The sequence below is a fragment of the Rhineura floridana genome, chromosome 3 (genome assembly GCF_030035675.1).
Source record: "Rhineura floridana isolate rRhiFlo1 chromosome 3, rRhiFlo1.hap2, whole genome shotgun sequence".
Taxonomy (NCBI): Eukaryota; Metazoa; Chordata; class Lepidosauria; order Squamata; family Rhineuridae; genus Rhineura; species Rhineura floridana.
The window spans coordinates 70,748,394-70,767,428 of NC_084482.1; the positions used below are offsets into that span (position 1 = coordinate 70,748,394).

At 45.0% G+C, this 19,035-nt stretch overlaps 1 protein-coding gene across 4 annotated transcripts in view; it reads right to left on the reverse strand.

Annotated features, from left to right (window-relative positions):
* USP43 (ubiquitin specific peptidase 43) overlaps positions 1-19,035 on the reverse strand; it is a 146,607-nt gene that overhangs the window by 114,061 nt on the left and 13,511 nt on the right. For 3 of the 4 annotated variants that reach the window (XM_061616493.1, XM_061616496.1, XM_061616495.1), the window contains one exon: positions 7,267-7,407. The exons of the other annotated variant lie outside the window; for it this stretch is intronic. In XM_061616493.1, the coding sequence (XP_061472477.1) occupies positions 7,267-7,407 (141 nt within the window). The remainder of the gene's footprint in view (positions 1-7,266; positions 7,408-19,035) is intronic. 4 annotated transcript variants of the gene reach the window in all.

Genomic DNA, 19,035 nt, shown 5'->3' on the forward strand with positions numbered 1-19,035 from the left:
GTATTTAATATTTTTCTTTTCATTCCTTTTTACAATAAAGGCCAAGATTTGTTATTGGATCTTTATATCTATAGTACACTGCTTTTTGTGACCTCAGATGCTAGCACACTGTGACAAGGATACTGAGTCAGAAGCTACTGCATCATTAGCTAAAGAGCAAGCCTGGGCTCTGTACCTGGTACTGATCAGGGGACCACTGAAGCTGGCAGCCAGGAGCCCACTGCACCAGATGCCACAGTAGCAGGGTCTGTATAACCAGAGTAAAGATCCTTGTGGCACCTTCCCTTAGGCCTGAAGAATCAAGTGTCTTCCACAATACCTCACCAGTCCAACACGGCAGGGACTGCACCAAGTGGGAGGCCATGGAATACAAGAAAAGTACCCACCTTCAGGCCCCTTTAAGAGACTAATTCTAGGAAAAGTGGACTCGGAGGCAGAGGCTCAAAGTTGCTCACTAAGAGCTCTGTATGACAACCAGCCTGCCTCACTCACTGTGTGCTCTGCCACTGGACGAGAATAGGACTGCCCTAGAATCCATGGCGTGAAGAGCAGTTTAGAAATATCTGCAATGGACGTGAATATATGCTTACCTATATGTGAAGAAGATAAATACATTAAACATGTTACCTTCTGCCAGAAGTTACAGGATGCAATTATGTTTGTTTTGTGTTGTTTTTGTATTTTGGAGGGGGAGAGGAAGAAAATAAATATTTTCAACAAATAGTTTAAAAGCCACCAGGGAGCATTGGATCAGAGCCGCAACACCCTCCCCCCCAGGCTTTTTCCCCCAACCTGAATGCCTCCCCACCCTTTGCCAAAGCTGTTATTAGCTACAGAGAGGCAAAACTCAGGTACACATATCGTACCTGGCTCTTCCACCTCCATGGCTAATTAGCAGCTGAAGGAAGGATTTAAGTTAGGGATATAGCGTGGGGTAAAATGGTTAACCCTCCTTCCACCAGTTCCACATCCATTATCCCACCACTAACCTGGTAGAGATTTAAACAACAACATGGGACTATATTCTGAAATAAAATTTAAATACAGGCAACAGAATAGAAGAAAACACCTAACAAGATCACTAATTAAAGGAGGGGGATCACTGATTGCAGTCCTTAGCATATAATAAGTAAGCTTGTGGGACAATTAAAACAAAACAGCCTAAGGGGAAGCACACTGACTACTGAGAGAGTTTGGATGTGCAAGTTATGTAGCTGAATCATAATCAGAAATATTATATATACACTTGATGCTTTTAAGGAAGAATAGAACATATGAAGAGGACTGTGTTTGTGCCTGGTTTTGAGTTGAATGTCTGTGTGTGTGTGTGTGTGTGTGTGTGATTTTTTTTAGATGTGTGTGAGTTTGTGTGTTTGTATATAAGTTTGCTAATTTGTGCTTTGGAGAGTTGTGTATATGTGGCTATATGTAATTGTGTCACATGTGAATGAGTCAGGTGTTTGTTTATAGTTTTTAATATGTGCTCGGGAAAGAGGTTTTTTTATCAATCGGGGGGACTTGAGGGGGCCCCAATTACTGTAGTGATGGGCAAAGGGAGGTATGGCGCTGTGAGAAGGACGTGCCAGGTAAGGGGAACGCGGCCCAGACATGTTGTGGCTGTGCCTTGTTCCGGTCCTTCTCACACCCGCAGGGTCGTTGGTTGTCCTCTCAGCCAACTTTCAGATCTCCAGTTGCTGCTTTTTAATGCCAGATCGGTACATAATAAAACTTCTCTCGTCCATGATTTGATTCTGGATGAGGCAGCCGATCTGGCATGCATAACCGAGACCTGGGTGGGCGAGCAGGGAGGAGCTCTGCCCACCGGGGTACTCGGTTCAGCATCATGGTAGATCTGAGGGTCGGGGAGGTGGGGTTGCTGTGGTCTATAAGAGTTCCATCTCACTCACCAAGCACCATGTCCATACAGTCACTGGTCTGGAGTGTTTGCACCTTGTGTTGGGTCAGAGAGACAGGCTGGGAATCCTTCTGGTATACCGACCCCCTTGCTGCCCAATGGCTTCCCTAACTGAGCTGACGGAGGTCATCTCGGAGGTATTGCTGAGATCCCCCAGACTATTAGTACTGGGGGATGTCAACATCCATGCCGAGGCGACTTTGTCTGGGGCGGCTCAGGACTTCATGGCTTCCATGACAACCATGGGGCTGTCTCAATATGTTAGTGGCCCAACGCACATGTCAGGGCACACTCTAGACCTTGTTTTTGCTACTGGACATGGGGATAATGATCTAGATGTGGGGAGTTTTACATCTCTCCCTTTGTCATGGACAGATCACTGCTTGCTGAAGTTTAGACTTTCAGTAGCTTCTTCCCTCTGCAAGGGTGGTGGACCTTTTAAAATGGTCCGCCCCCGGAGACTAATGGATCCTGAAGGTTTCCAGAAGGCTCTCGGGGTTTTTCTGGCTGACTGGACTGGCGCTCCTGTCGAAGTCCTGGTTGATCTGTGGAACGCGGAGATGACCCGGGCCGTTGACACGATTGCTCCTGCGCGCCCTCTCCTATGCAGAGCTCATACAGCCCCTTGGTATACACCAGAGCTGAGAGCGATGAAGCAAGATAGGAGGTGGCTTGAGCGGAAATGGAGGCGAACTCCCGACGGATGCAATTATGCACTGGTTAGTGCTTGTAACAAACTGTATGTGAGAGCGGTGAGGGCGGCAAAAAAACATCATTTCGCTATCACTATAAAATCATCCCTTTGCCGCCCAGCAGAGCTTTTTAGGGTTGTCCGAGGGCTACTTCATGTGGGCATCAGGACATGGTTGAATCATCAGTAGCCCGCTGCAATGAGTTTGCTGAGCACTTTCAGCATAAGATCTTATGCATCCATCGGGACTTAGACTCCCAATTTATAGCAGTTGATCCTAGTGAGGTGTCCAGAGCACAGTCTTGTCATGTTTTATTGGATGAGTTTCAGTTGGTTCAGCTCGAGGACAAGGTGCTTGGACTGGTACGTGCAACCACTTCAGTACTCGACCCGTGCCCCTGTTGGCTTGTGAAAGCTAGCAGGAATGGGACAGTTGGCTGGGCCAAGGAGGTGATAAATTCTTCTTTGCGAGAGGGAGTGGTCCCCAGCTGTTTGAAAGAGGCAATGGTGAGACCACTCCTGAAGAAGCCTTCCTTGGACCCAGAAGATTTCAGCAGCTACAGACCAGTAGCAAACGTCCCATTCCTGGGCAAGATCTTGGAACGAGTGGTTGCTGGCCAACTCCAGGCGCTATTGGATGAAACCGATTATCTAGATCCATTTCAATTGGGCTTTAGGCCCGGTTTTGGCACTGAGACGGCCTTGGTCGCCCTGTATGATGACCGTGTCGGGAGAGAGACAGAGGGAGTGTAACTCTGTTGATTCTCCTTGACCTCTCAGCGGCTTTTGATACCATCGACCATGGTATTCTTCTGGAGAGGCTGGCGGAGTTGGGAGTCGGAGGTACTGCTTGGCAGTGGTTCCGCTCCTACTTGGTGGGCCGTCTCCAGAAGGTAGTGCTTGGGGAACATTGCTCGACACCGTGGGTTCTCCAATGTGGAGTCCCGCAGGTGTCAGTTCTGTCTCCCATGCTTTTTAACATCTACATGAAGCCGTTGGGTGCGGTCATCAGGAGATTTGGAGTGCGTTGTCATCAGTACGCTGATGACATGCAGCTCTACTTCTCCTTTTCATGTTCTTCAGGTGAGGCCGTCGATGTGCTGAACCGTTGCCTGGCCGCGACAATGGACTGGATGAGAGCTAACAAACTGAGGCTCAATCCTGACAAGACTGAGATGCTGTTGGTGGATGGTTTCTCTGATCGGATGATGGATATATTCCCTGTCCTGGATGGGGTTACACTCCCCCTAAAGGAGCAGGTTCGTAGCTTGGGAGTCGTTCTAGACTCTTCCCTTTCACTTGAGGCTCAAGTAGCCTCGGTGGCTCGGAATGCGTTCTACCAACTCCGCTTGGTAGCCCAGCTACGCCGTATCTGAGTACGGAAGACCTTACATCAGTTGTACATGCTCTGGTAACCTCACGTTTGGATTACTGCAATGCGCTGTACGTTGGGCTGCCTCTGAAGACAGTCTGGAAGCTACAGCTAGTGCAAAATGCGGCAGCCAGACTGTTGACAAGGACCAAACGGTCTGAGCATATAACACCTGTTCTGGCCCGCTTGCACTGGCTACCAATATGCTTCCGGGCCAGATTCAAAGTGCTGGTACTAACTTATAAAGCCCTGTACGGCGCAGGACCATGATACTTGTCGGAACGCCTCTCCCACTATGAACCGGCCCGTACACTACGTTCTGCTACAAAGGCCCTCCTCCGGGTTCCAACTCACACTGAGGCCTGGAGGGTTGTGACAAGATCTAGGGCCTTCTCAGTGGTGGCCCCCGAATTGTGGAATAGTCTCCCCGAGGAGGTCTGCTTGGCGCCGACATTGTCATCTTTTCGGCGCCAAGTTAAAACCTTCCTCTTTCCCAAAGCATTTTAACTGTACTTTTTAACTTATTATAACTTAATTGGATTTTTGCACTGTATTGTTTTTCTTATTGTATTTATTGTACTTTTTTGCTGTTCACTGCCCAGAGAGCTATCGCTAGTCGGGCGGGATATAAGCCTAATAAATAAATAAATAAATAAACCGAAAGAGAAACATGGACAAAGATCTGATCACACATCCCCCAAGTCACATCTAACTTGGTCCTAATACAGTAGAACCCAAAAGTATAAATAGCTGCGTTGATCCACAGGGGGGGGAAATCCAACATCCACAAAAGTGAAATATCTTTATTAGGACCAACCAAAACGTCACAAAATAGTGAGCATGCTTTTGAGCAGTACGAAAACCATCTCAAAAAATTAAACAAGTATGCTCTTAGCTTCCAACCCCACCTCCCAGCTAATTCACGGACAGGGACCTGTGGCCCTGCAGATGCAGTTGCACTCCAACTCCCATCAGCCCCTGCCATCATGGTCAATGGTCACGGATGATGTGGACTATAGTCCAGTAACTTCTGAAGAGCCACAGGTTCCCCATCACTGTTTCAGATCAGGGATAGGGAACTTGTAGTCCAACAACATTTGGAGGGCCACAACTCCCATCATCTCTGACCACTGACCATGATGGCTGGGTCTGATGGGAGCTAGAGTCCCTCAACATCTAGAAGGCCACAGGTTCCCTATCCCTGCTTTAGATGATTAATCTATCAATTAAAATTTGTAGTTCTAATTTTAATACACTGAAACATTCAGGTTCAGGATCGTAACTGATAACTTGGTTTTTAGGGGCAGGAGAATGTATGGTGAATTGTCATACCACAGGATCCATTAAAAAGAAATTATAGTTTTTATAACTGTATCTATGAACATGTGGGAACGGATGCAGGTAGGAAGTGAGAAATTGGGCCCAAGTCGTACTTGAAACAAAAGATCTTCAACCCTCTTGTAAAGACATATATTTTTGCCCAAGCTTTCCCTGACCCACATGACTGGACCCTGTTTTTACTAAATCTCTGTTTTATACGGTTTTATAATACTGTCTTAATGTTTTTTATGTTATCTCAGTTTTTATGTTACTGTTTTGTTGCTTATATGTTGCATTTTTGTATACCACTTGGAGATTTGCAAATATTAAGCAGTTTAGAAAGGCTTTTAAATAAATAAACCCAGTTCTAAGGCATAGCTGTATTTTGAAAGATTATGAAGTGTTTATAATTAATTTTGATAACCTAATGGTGCCATGGCATGTGATGTGGGCAGTAAGGAGCCTTCACCTCCCATAGGGGCACTCGAAGAAACAGGCTGAGCAGGCAGAGATTTCTGCTTAATCCACTGCTTGCTGCTTCAAACCTTGCCTTTGGCTTCGCTTGCCTGGATAACCCACATGGGAACTCTGAAGGAGATGCTGTTCTCAGACACACACTCATCTCCAGCCAGAACAGAACAAATGTATCCAGGAAACGGATGTCAGGTGCCGAGAAGCAGCCCAGGCACTTTGAGGTTTTGCACGTGCCACTAATGAGAGAAAGTGAACGAGAAAGATAGGAGAGCCAATGCCTGAATCCTTAGGATGAAAAGTGAAAACAAAGCAAAAAAAAAGGGGGGGGATCAGAGGCTGCTTTGGGACATCTTGACATCTCCACAGCTGTCATTCCCCAGGGTAGTTCTGCTTAACTCCCTGCCAATCCACACCCAATGTCTGCGCATGCACACACACACACACACACACACACACACAAAAGCCACTGGCTGTTTGTGCTTCTGATTCAATCACTGATTTCAGACACATACCTAAAGTCAAATCTGGTACAACCTCCCTCCCATAGGCCCCAAGGACAAAAATGGGCAAAAGGAAGGTTACTAGCTTCACACCATCAGAAGTCTGCTCCAGTTTGAGAGCAGGAGGTGGTGTCCCATCTCAGTCAACCACTCCCTGCCCCAGCACCATAGGTAAGGCAAGACTCGGGCAAAGGAAGGAGAGATGTCTGGGTTGCCAGTGTCTCAGGTTAATAAGGATCCACCATTTTTTACTCAGACACATTATAGCTGAGTTTATGTGTGATGATAATCACAATAAAGGTATAAAGTTTGACCCAAGCACCTAAAAGTGTGTAAAGCACTGCATTACAGAAACCACATAAACATATCTACCATTGCAGTAGCATACAGATATCTTCTATAATATCTGTATATAATCTTCTATAATAATAGCCTTCCTGTCGGTCTGTCTCTCCATCTGACGGGGAAGATAACAGCCATGTTTGTGAAACCTAAAACGTTTCACCTGGGAGCGAGCACCCCAAATTTCTCTAAGAAATGCAATGAGGAATTATCACTACTTTCCCCTGCTTTAGTGGAGCCATCATAGTATGTATTTGTTTGTGTATCTATTTTAACATTTTTTATTCCATCTAATTAACCACAACCTTTGGGTGGTTTACAAATCTGAATATCAGTAATACAAAAACATGATAAAAAACAATGAACACAGTTGATACATCAGTGGTTTTGTGACATCAGCAGCCAATCCCATTGTCACCCTAGAACTATTTGCCATGTTAAGCAAACACCTCTTAAATGAAGGAAAGGGAATGTAAAACAGGCCACCTGGGTAAAGAATGAATGTGGGCATCTATTCCCAAGTGACAATCAGCACTGCTACTCCATGCACATCCCTACAATTTGGTTATCTTGCTTATAATTTTTTATTATGCACAGAATGTTAGAGAGCTTGCAGGGTATAAAGCCAGAGTATCCCCTGCCAGGCACTGACCTTTCCAGACACCTTCAGTTTTTGATTAAGAGACACAGAACACAAGTCTTCATGCATGCGATCCAGCAGCCACAGTAGGAACTCCAGGGCATCGTGCTGCGAGTTTCCACGGAACTGTGTGCCATATTTAGAAACGACATTCTGCAGTGAAAAACAAATTAAAAGAGTTAATATTTTTGAATGGCATGGAAAAGGGGCCCTAGCCAAGGAGGGGGCAAAAGGCATTCACATACCTTGAACCTCCCTCACATCTTCTTTATATTCGAGCTAAATTGGGGGTAACCTGGACTGTATATGCACTGCATCAAAAAGAGCCAAAGTTTATGTCAAGTGCAGCAGGATGACAGCAATCAGAATAAAGTCTCATCAGAACAAGATGGTAAACTGTGCCTGGACTGTACCGTTTCAGAGTGCAAGTGGGGGCTGGCACAACACAGAGAAGCTAAGCCAGAACCATTCTCACTGCTATGCCCACTTTCTATGACATGGAGGGAACTGTTTGACATGGAGGAGCATTCAATTTTATGAGACTCCACCTACAGTCAAGATGGTACACTCCAGATGCAGGTTTGCCACCTCTGTGAGAACAAGCCCGAGACTCACACTGAGTAACCCTGGAGAAGTCACTCATTAGCTTGACAGTGACAGCAGTGGTGCAGCCCAGATGTAGGTTTGCCACCTAAGTGAGATCTAGGCCTGAATTATGCAGAACACATTTGCATGCCTTCCCCTGCATAATTTAGACAGACTCCAAGATGGCAGAATTTGTAGCAAGGACAGGGGTAATGGGAGGAAAGGACAAGGCATTTGGAATAAAGGAAGAGTTAAAGGAAGAGAAACAGGAAGTAGTAACCATAGAAGGGGAGTACAGAAATGTGTAGGATGGTACCCCATGGCTTCAAAGCCACTGTCCTATATATGTATCTAGCTAGCCAGGCTCAGGCCCCATCTGCACTAGACATTTAAGGCAGCATCATTTGAAAAGTCATGGCTTCCCCCAGATATAAGCCCTGGAGATTGGAACAAATGTGGAATTGGAAAAAGATCTGGAGTTTATGGATTTTAGAAATAAAATCTACTGTTTGGAATTTAACGTTATCTCTGAAGAAATTAATGAAGATATTAGAGATAAAGTTATCAATGGCTTGGATAATCTTCTGGACTGGAATGCTGTGATGGAGCTCGATATAGAGAAAATCTATGGAATTAACTGCAGCCATGTGACAATGGAAAAACTCTTAAGAGATGAGCCAGTGCATTTTGTAAAAAAGAAGAACACAGATATGATTTTACAACAGTATTTCAGCAACTTATTCAGAATGGATGGCAAGAAAATATTTGGGATAGAGGAAATTCCCATCAGACTCTTATTATATGACTATGGCTACAACAGCAAGATTATTATGGAATACTGATAATGGAAGATTGGACACTGAAATTACTGGACTTAACAGGACTATTGAAGATGGAAGATGGAACTAATAGGGATAATGGAATAATGGCTATTGAAATTATTGGACCTAACAGATTCTGATGAGATGGATTAATCGAAATGTTTATTTGGACTATGGTTATGACAATAAGATTATTATAATTATTAACGAGATGGATTAATTGACATGTTTATTTGGAGAAAAATTGATAGATATATTTCTTAAAGAATTGAAACCTCTCTTTGACTTTTTGTGGAAAGAATAAAGTAATGTTTATGAGATTTGATGATTAATTAAGATAACTACTGGAGGAAAGTGATTTTATAATATGATTTAAGAGACAGGATTGTTATATATTGTAGACCTATAACTGATTTGATATGTGACAAATGGGAAGTCAACATTTTATTTTTTTTTGTTTAATCATTTTTGTTTTGTTTTGTTTTGTTTTTTGTCTTTGAATGTTTTATGATTTTGTTTTCTATGTTTTATGAAAATTTGAATAAAAATTATTGTAAAAAAAAGAAAGAAAGAAAAGTCATGGCTTCCCCCAAAGAATCCTAGGAACTATAGTTTGTTAAGGGTGCTGAGAGTTGTTGGGAGACCCCCTATTCATCTCATAGTGCTACAATTCCGAGAGTAGTTTAACAATCAATCCCTCTTCCCAGGGAACTCTGGGAATTTTAGTCTGTTGGGGGGGGGATATAGTGCATATAGGCCTCAGCCAGGCAAAGGCTCTTTACTCACAGAACTGGTACAACCTCTTCCTGACCTATGTAGAAAGATTAACATGTGTTCAGCCAGATCTGTAGGCAGTGTCTGGGGCTGTGAACGCACTAGTCGCCTACAGCAAAGTGTTTCCATTAGCCAAATCTGGAGGAGGAACGGGTTGATCTACTGATCAGTTGTGAAATATCTTTGAAGCTGAATTTTTGAAAAAATGCACTCCAGCTGCTCCCACCAGGTTTTATAGTAAAAAGGGCTGAGGTTTGACTAGCACTGTGTGTCCCCATTTTCAGAAGAGACAGGTGGAGATGCACTAGAACCAGCAGAACTCTGAGTGTGATTCTACCCTGGGTAAAGCAAGCTTGAATAGTTGTAAATCTGGTCATGGTTTTGCAACATTAACAAAACAAAAAACCAAAGTAGTTCAATTTGGCATTTCCTCCTCACTCCTTAATCTAAGGAAATAGGTCACTACCTAAAGGCAATATGGGACCTTCTTCTCCAAACTAGAAGAATGTTGATCAGAACAATACACATCAAACATATTTCTATATTTAATACAGGGCGTTTCTACACATAACAAAAGTCCACTCTTTTTTTTTTAGTTTGTTATTGAAGACCATACAGAGAATAATATTTCCCTCCTGGTTAACAAAAAAGTTCTATTTTTGCAACAAATTTATATTTCTATTCCACCTATCCTCCAAGGAGTCCAAGATGGAACACATGGTTTCCACACACACAAACCCATTTTATCCTTACAACAACCCTGTGAGATAGGTTAGGCTGAAAGGTAGTTACTGGTCCAAGATCATCCAGTGAATTGCATGGCTGAATGGGGATGTGAACCCGTCTCCCCAGTCGTAAGCCATCTCTCTAACCACTACACAACACTGGCTTTTTAACAATTAGATCATGCTGGCGCCCTAGAAAAGCATATTCCACAATGTATGACTCCATCATCATCATCATCACCATGCCAGGTCTTAGACTATATTGTGCAAGAGATCTTCATTCCACTTACCAAAAATCAGAATTGCTCGCTCCATATTTTAATCATCATCATCCCCAGACCTAACCAGTCATGAAATCATGAAATCTGCCCCTCTGAAGTGTGATCTCTGCTTATATTTTACATGGAAGGAATGAAAAATGAAATGGACTGCCTTCAAGTTGATCCCGACTTATGGTGACCCTACGAATAGGGTTTTCATGGTGAGCGGTATTCAGAGGTGGTTTACCATTGCCTTCCTCTGAGGCTGAGAGGCAGTGACTGGCCCAAGGTCACCCAGTGAGCTTTCATGGCTGTGTGGGGATTTGAATCCTGGTCTCCCAGGTCATAGTTCAACACACTAACCACTACACCACACTGGGACAACATAATTTATCACTTCTGCAGTAGGAGAGGATGCTAAATTGATCCCTGGTGTCGATCTACAGATCTACAGGAGACAAACATAGGCTCTCCCAGCCTCTGAGTTGTCAAACAGTTACCATGGCAACTAAAGCTATACTGTTGGGAACTCAGGAGGGAGAAGACAAGGATTTCTCCCCTTTTACCTGTCAAGGCACTTTGCTCTTTTCTCCCAGAGGCTACATCTTGGTGCTCCACCTCCAGCTCCCAGAGAAGCAAGTCCTCCTAGATCACAAAGCAAAGCCAGGCACTTCTTGTTGTGCTTTGCTGACAAGGGGACATTTTGAAGAATCAGATTGTCTCTGCAATGAAGAGCAGTCTGATCAATTGTAGCTCTGCATGTAATCATGTCCAGCTAGACTCACACTGGGAAGATCTTTTTCTGAAGTACCTGTCTTGTGACCAAAGCCACCCACCTCTACAATCTTGTCCAGGAGCTTGCCCTTCCCATCCTTCATGCTGTCAAACCACCTGTGCTTTTAAAAGCAGTAAGATGGGCACAAATTCAAGAGGAGAGACTTTCCCAGTTGCTACATCTACGCTGGAAAAAGCATCAGTCTTTCAATTTCTCTCTCTCATGAAACTGTTAAGCAGGAATGGGTCACCCATGGCCTTCCAGATGCTGCTGGACTACAAGTCCCATGAACCCCAGCCAGCATGGCCAATGGCCAGGGACGATAGGAGTTGTAGTACAGCAACAAATGGAGGACCAATAATTCCCCATCCCTGTGTTAAAGTCTCCTGCTGATTAGAGGGTTATGTGACAACCCTATTTGCAACCAGCAGGCACAACCAAGGCAGAGCTCTCTTTGCACCTTGACTGCCTAGGAGTTGTATGGATTCTTTGAACCCTTCCCCATCAGTTCCACCATCACGATTACCCTTCTTTTCAATGCCTAGCTTGGGAGTAGAAGTATTACAATTCTTCCTCTGCAGAATGGAACCTGAAGCATCGCTGTGCACACATGTTACCTCAAGCTTACTGTGATGCTCTAATGTGATAGCCTAGCTCTGCAAGTTGACTGTAATGCCATAATCACAGATGAATATAAAGATGCACTGTGTTGCTAAATCAGAAACAAGGTACATCTAGTCCACATTATGTCTTCAGTGGCAGTCAGCCAGATGCCTCTGGCCACCACATACCCGCAAGGTACGAATGAGATGGCCATTCCATGTTTGTTCCCAGCATCTGGTAATCAGAATTATGCTGCCTTTTCCCCATCCTTCCTGTGTATCCTGGGGCACTTCAATGCCTTGAGGATCCATCTCCTGTGTTCCAAAAGGTATATTCATTCATCCCTCCACACTAACATCTCCCACACGCTCTATTTCAAGAGCAAGCTGCTCCCTAAATACTGCTGTGCTTGTTTAAGTGCGACATTCAGTATGCCAAGACAGGAATACTAAGAGCCTGGAAATATGCAGCAAAGGAATGCATGAAAAGAACATGGGCCAAGCAGGGGGCATCATGCCAGGCTGTGTTGGAATGTAGGTGTACAAGGTGGCACTAGTTACAAGACTGCCCACACCACAACACAAGAGCTTCAATGAAATGGACTGGACTAAAATTAGACAGGTGGAACACTCTCACCCCCCCAGAGGATTTCTGCGCTAGCCAGAATCAGCAGGGAGGTGGCAGCTTCTGAAGAGTAATGGGGAGGGGAAGGTGCAGCCCTTCTTTGCATAAAATTGCCATGACACATGGCCTACTCTGAAGGAAAGGGATTCAGTCTGTATTTGACATTTAGTCTATATTTGACATCACGCCATACATTTAAAGCATGTCCAACGCACATTTAAACCACCTGACCTCCCACAAAGAATCATGGGAAATGTAGTTTGTTAAGGTTGCTGGGAATTTGTAGCTCTGTAAGGGGGAAACCACAGTTCCCAGGATTCTTTGGGATACATCATGTGATTTATGTGCATTGGATGTGCTTTAAATGGATCTGCCAGGCCAGCTGTCTGCATGGCTGCCCATATGATGAGCCATCAGAACTGCAGTTTGGAGCATCTTCCTGGGCAATATAGTGCTCGCACTCTTGACTGGCACCATCCACGCAAGCTATTCATTGGGCCCTCCCAGACAGGAAGAGCTATAAAAGCCTTCCAGTTTCAGATAGAAACAATAGTCTTCCTGGCTAGGGTGCATCTTAACTTGCCCCTCAGCTCCAGATCCTGGCTTGATTTCTTCTCCAGCTCTGATCCACCCCAGTACAACTCCTGGTTTCTGACCTGACCCCTACCCAGCCACCCACAATAGTTGCCTACAGGTCAGCCCTGACAGACCCATCCCAAATATAGACACTGCAGTCCACCATCTTCCATAGGCAACCATTCCCAAGGGATATTGGAGTAAGTGGTACAGCTGTAATAGTTAGGTTTCATTCAGTGAGACTGGTAGGCCTCCACGTCAAGGAATTTGTTCATCACATTCTGCATTCCCACTTCCTTAAACTTTTGATTTCACAATAACTGCAGCCATGATCTAAAAGGGCTTAAAGGGAGGTTGATTGAATAGGGGTACAGATTGTGCTGCTCCAAGGAGCATCACCATTATTGCAGGTCTGCTTTAACTTGAGGTATTTCCCCAAATATGCCTACGAGAAAGCAGGAAACAACCCTGAACACAGTCTGAACTGGGAAGGGAGGGTTGGAGAAGGGCAAGGAGTCCTCCCTGTGCCAGCAAGGCTCACCCCATTCCTGTCACGACATTATTCCAATCATAGATTCCCCCTACTCACCCAGCCCATGGGTGAGCTATATGGGTGCCCCTGTAACTGCTGACCTGTTGTTCCCATCTCAGCTTTGGCTTCTCCGAGGCCTACAAAGGTTCCTTCATGCTGACTCACTCCTCAGTACCTCAACATCGCCCCTAATGCTGGGTGTTTAAAGCCCTACATGATTCAGGCCCCAAACATCTGAAAGACCCTCTCAGTTGTTAAGATCAGCAGAGGGGGCCCTCTTGGTAGTTCCACCATCCACAAAAATGCAGGGAATAGCAGCTCAGGAGAGGGGTTTTCTCTTTGGCAGCCCCTAAATTATGGAATTTCCTCTCCACGAGGTGCATCTCATATCATTATTGTATAGCTTCTGCCATATGCTGAAGACACACCTTTTTATTCTGACCTTTGACATCTGAGGTATACATATGCTGCCCTAGGATCCTTCTGGGAGGAAGGGTGGGATATAAATTTTAAATTTTAATTAATTAATTAATTAATTGTTTTAATATTGAAGTTTTATATTGTTGTAACTAGGGAAGGCAGAAGACAGCGATTTCTGTTCTGACAAGTATTTGTCACAGTCATCGCTGATTCCATGATTCCATTCTGCTGCAGTTTAATTTCCACCAAACATGACATTTGTCTCACTGTCTATGTTATACAACTTCATTTCAATGTAAAAGAAACATCAAAACAATGTAAACAGAAGTCATTAATTACATATGATGTGAACTACTATCAACTGTATTTGCTTGACTGATTTCCATTCCTGACCAAAGACAAACACACAAACTGCAGCAATTTCTGCTTCCTTTTCTATTTTCCTCAGACTTCCCTGACATCCCCAGTTGTAGCCTGCCTTGGGACTTTATAGTGAAGGGCAAGTAAGAAATACAATTAATTAATAATAGTGACAACTCATACAAGCAGTCCCACTAAGAGGTAAGAAGCAGATGACTGTATCTTCTTCCCGGGAGAGACACCCTGACTCTGAATCCCAGCTCTAAACGCTGCAGAAGGGCAGTAAGCAGAGGTTTTTCTCAATCTCACAGTGAAGATGGGCTGCAAGTTTAAGCAAATCTTTGCCCATGACTGCTGTGCTTAGTGTCAAGTCTTTAAAGCCATCACATTCAATCATACGATTTTTTTTTAATCTCCCTTTTTTGCCACGTTTGTCACATTGCCACAGCTGGAGGCATAAGAGAGAGGAAGGGAGTGACGCAGAGCTCCAGGACATTGTGCGGCATCTAGGAACCACAATGAAAAACAATTTTGAGATGCACCATTTCCTCATATGGCAAGTCCGTAGCAGCTGCTATTCCCACACTCAAAGGCATAACAAATTCTTGGTTGTATCTGTGTCTCAGAATGGTAATTACTCTGCAATCCATGCCCAGTAATTATCTAGCGATCTGCTATTCCATTCATTTATCCAACAGGCCTAGGTACCCACCACATCAGCAAACTGGTTTCTTACTCTAAGCCTTGATTTGGCAGCAGTTCATTTCATTATTTATTATTAGATTTATATCCCACATTTCCTTCAAGGAGCTTAGGATAGCACACATGGTTCCCCCCACTCCTCACCACAACCTGTGAGGAAGCTTACGTGGAGAGCCCAGTAAGCTTCATGGCTGAGTGGGGATTTGAACCCTGATTTTCCAGGTCCTAGTCTAACATTCTAACTACTCTAAGCCTATATAGCTCAGAGAGATCTAGAAAAGCCATCAGATAGCATGAAGATGTAGAGATGGTCACTAATGCAGATGGCTTTAAAAGATAAGGCAAATCCATGAAGGATAAGGCTATCAATAGCTACCAGCCATGATGGCTATGCTCTCCTCATGCTGTCAGAGGCAGTATGCATCTCTGAATACCAATTGCTGGGATTCGCAAGTGGGGAAAGTGTTGTTGCAGTCAGGTCCTGCTTGTGAACTTCCCAGAGGCATCTGGCTAGCCACTGTGAGAACAGGAAACTAGACTAGAGGGGCCTTTGGCCTGATCCAGCAGGGCTCTTCTTATGTTCCTATCAACACAATACACCTTTGTACGTCTTATTGCACCCACTAGCTCAATTTGAAAACCTGCATAAGAAGCACAGCCCTTCCCACACAATAGTCTGAAAGGTCACTAGGCAAACTGATTAGGTACAGAGGGCTAGCCTCCTGCACCTTTGATGCTTGGCTAGAAGTGGGAATTGTAAGTGCAGCTTTTTTCATGGATGGCTTTAACATGAGGCAAAGTGAAGTCATTGCCTTGAGTGGCAGATTTGTGGATTTATTAACTTACATTTACATCCCCAGCCTTTCTTCCATCATGAACCACGTGTGGTTCCAAGGTGGTTACCCATCCAGACAGGGCCAGCGCCAAAGGGCGGCCAGGCTGGGCCCTGGATGAGGACCCCTGTGCCCCAGAGGGGCCCCTGAAAGGCCCCTCCTTAGGATGTGAGGGTAGCTCTCCCCTTCCGCGATCCTCGGCAGGGCTGACTCCCGACCTTGCCGCAGATCGCAGGGACGGAGCTCCCAGCCCCTCCCTACAGACCATGCAGGCCTGTGGCACCCACCCACTCCACCTACCTCTTCTGCCTTTCTGAGAATGCCCTGCATGTGCAGCTGCCATCAACCAAGATGGCAGCAGAGGCTTCTCTAAGAGGTTGATGCCCCTATCACCATCTTGATTGATGGCAGGCAGGTGCATGCAAGCAGCATAGCACGCATTCGTGCCATCAACAAAGATGGCGGCGGGGTATCAGCCCTCAGAGAAGCCTCTGCCACCATCTTGGTTGATGGCAGCAACCTGAGCACCCAGCGCACAGGTCATTCACAGAAAGAGAAGAGGTAGGTGGAGCAGTCCCGCAGGGTCTGTTGGGGAGGCTGGGAGCAGGAGACCCACAGCAGGCTGGTGCCCAAGGGCCCAGTCACATCTGGCGCCAGCCCTGCATCCAGACACTGATGAAACCCAGCCCTGCTTAGCTTTAGCAAGGCGATAGACTGGTGTGCCTTCAGACTACCCATTAAAGAACAACAAATGATCAGCCCCAAAGATAGTTACATTCTGCTTGCAAGTTTAAGAAGATGTTTGCTGGAAGGTACTGCCCCAGATGGCTAATGTGTTGGTGGGTGACAGAAAATGCTTTGGAATAGGTTGTTAATTCCTTGGCGCTTAGTAGGGCTCTCTGAATGCTTTCTAGCTAGAAGCTGGGTGCAGCATGAGAGACCTTGCTCTGGATTCATCTGAAATGAGTGGTGAACAGTAGTGTAGGGGCAAATTCAGAAGTGCAGGGTCCCTTCATGATAGCCACACCATGCCCTCTTACAGCCATGCCCCCATCTCTTCTGCAATTACAAAATCACAGAACCAGAATAAAACTACAGAGTGCAGAGGCTTCCTCACTCCCTCAGTCTCTCTCTCTCTCTCTCTCTAGTGGCTAAGCATTGCCAGAAACATTTTAATTTTAAGAATTCTGATATGAAGCCAAGTGTGGGACTAGGATTTGGGAGACCAAGGTTCTTTGCCATGAATCTCACTTCTCACTTACCCTAGCAGCAAATCAGCATGAAAGGAGAGGCGTGTGTTAGCTACCGAGAAGAGTCTTCTCAGTGACTGACTCACCTCCTGTCACTCTGATTGGCTCTAATCAGCACAAAAGGACAAGTAAGCATATTGTTAGCCAAGTGAGAAGACTTTTCTCAGTGGCTAACACATTCCACTTTCATACTGATTGGCTCATACACAGGGACCCTGCTGGGACCTTGCCCCCAAAATGTAAGGGGTGAAAGACCCTTGCAGCCCCAGAAGACTACAACCCTGATGGTGAAGGTACCTGCCATAGATTGTGTAAACATAGTGGAACATATATGGACAATCACATATTATTTTGGGGAGGTGACCATTTGAATTTCCTACCTCAGGCAGCACAAAGTCTTGCACCAACTCTGCATTCCTGCATTGCTATAACATGACAGCATTCATTTGCCAGAACAGAAGCCATGTCTGATGGAACATTCCCTTAAGGACCCCTCAGCACAGTTAGACTGGAGTGCTTGAGGGCCCTCTTAATATGATGGTCCAGATGTGAGACATCCATAGCATCCTATGTGACAAGGATGAGGGATGAGGGATGCTGTGACCCTCCAGATGTTGGACTCCAGCTCTAATCATTCCAGACCATTGGCGTGCAGGCAGTGGCTGATGGGAGTTGGAGTCCGACAACATCTGGAGGATCACAGATGACTCATTCCTGCTCTAAGAGATCAAACCCAGCAGCAGCAGCCATATGTCACACTTTGCTGCAGGGTCCAAAAGCCCAGATGGCCACACAGTGTTGCCAGAGAGGGTTGCAAAAGCAGCTCAAACCTATTTCCTCCTCAAGCAAGGCTTCTTGCCCATGTTCTTTGGATATTGAAGAGCTATTAAATGCTAACAAGCACTTGATTATTAACAGAACTACATAGCCAACCGAGTGTTAACAGATCTGCCCTCCAGATACTTATCTGTAACTTGTAGTGAAACCTCAGCAGGTAGCTCATCACTGGAGCCTTATGGCTTATGGCTGCATAATAACCATCCTATTAAACAGAAATTAAACACAGCCTTGCTAGGGAAATATTACTGTAATAAAACATTATTCTCAGCAGCCTCCCTTGGTGAGTCCAAGTATCATGAAAGAGTGGGCATGCATCACTAGAAATCGCTACGCTGCGCAACCCACAGAAAAAGAGGTCAGCTATTCTACTTCATGCTATATGAAGAGGCCACTGTGCCGGTGCAAATGAACATTTCATTTCGGGAGGGGATGAAGGGGATGGTTCCCACCAAAATTATTCTTATGAGAAATTTCTGGTGTTGCATGTATATAATTTTTTAAAAAAGATGACCAGATGTTTGGGCATCTTTTAAACTTAGAGTTGCCAACTTTTTGAACTCTTCCTACACCTGTGCCTCTAACTTGAGATGCAGAAATTAAACTAGGGCAGGTCCCGTCCCCCCCCCGCATTAAGATAAATTATGGGGAAAACTTCCCCTGCATTGAGACATGTGTTGGATTTTCCAAGTCCCTGGAGGCACAGGATGAGGATGTGGCTGATGAAAACTGATGTGGGTACGGCCAAGGAAGGAGCTGCTGAGGCATTTAAATACAAGATGGAAGAGGAGAAAAAACCAACATTGTTTCTCCAAAGGCATAACCCTGAGGAAAGATTTATGCAACCATCATTATCCAACTTCCTTGGATTCTGGCATAAGTACCACTATAGAGTAGGCACCATTTAAGCTCTCTCACGCACTCCTCTCTTTCTCTCAAAAGCATCCAACCAGCAAATCCAAAGATTTTCTCTCAATCATTATTTGAATATCCCTAATAAGGGATGTTGGCAGATGCAGAGGTTAGACTAGGAACTGGAAGACCAAGGTTCAAATCCCCATTCAACCATGAAACTCACTGGGTGACCTTGGGCCAGTTGTGGTA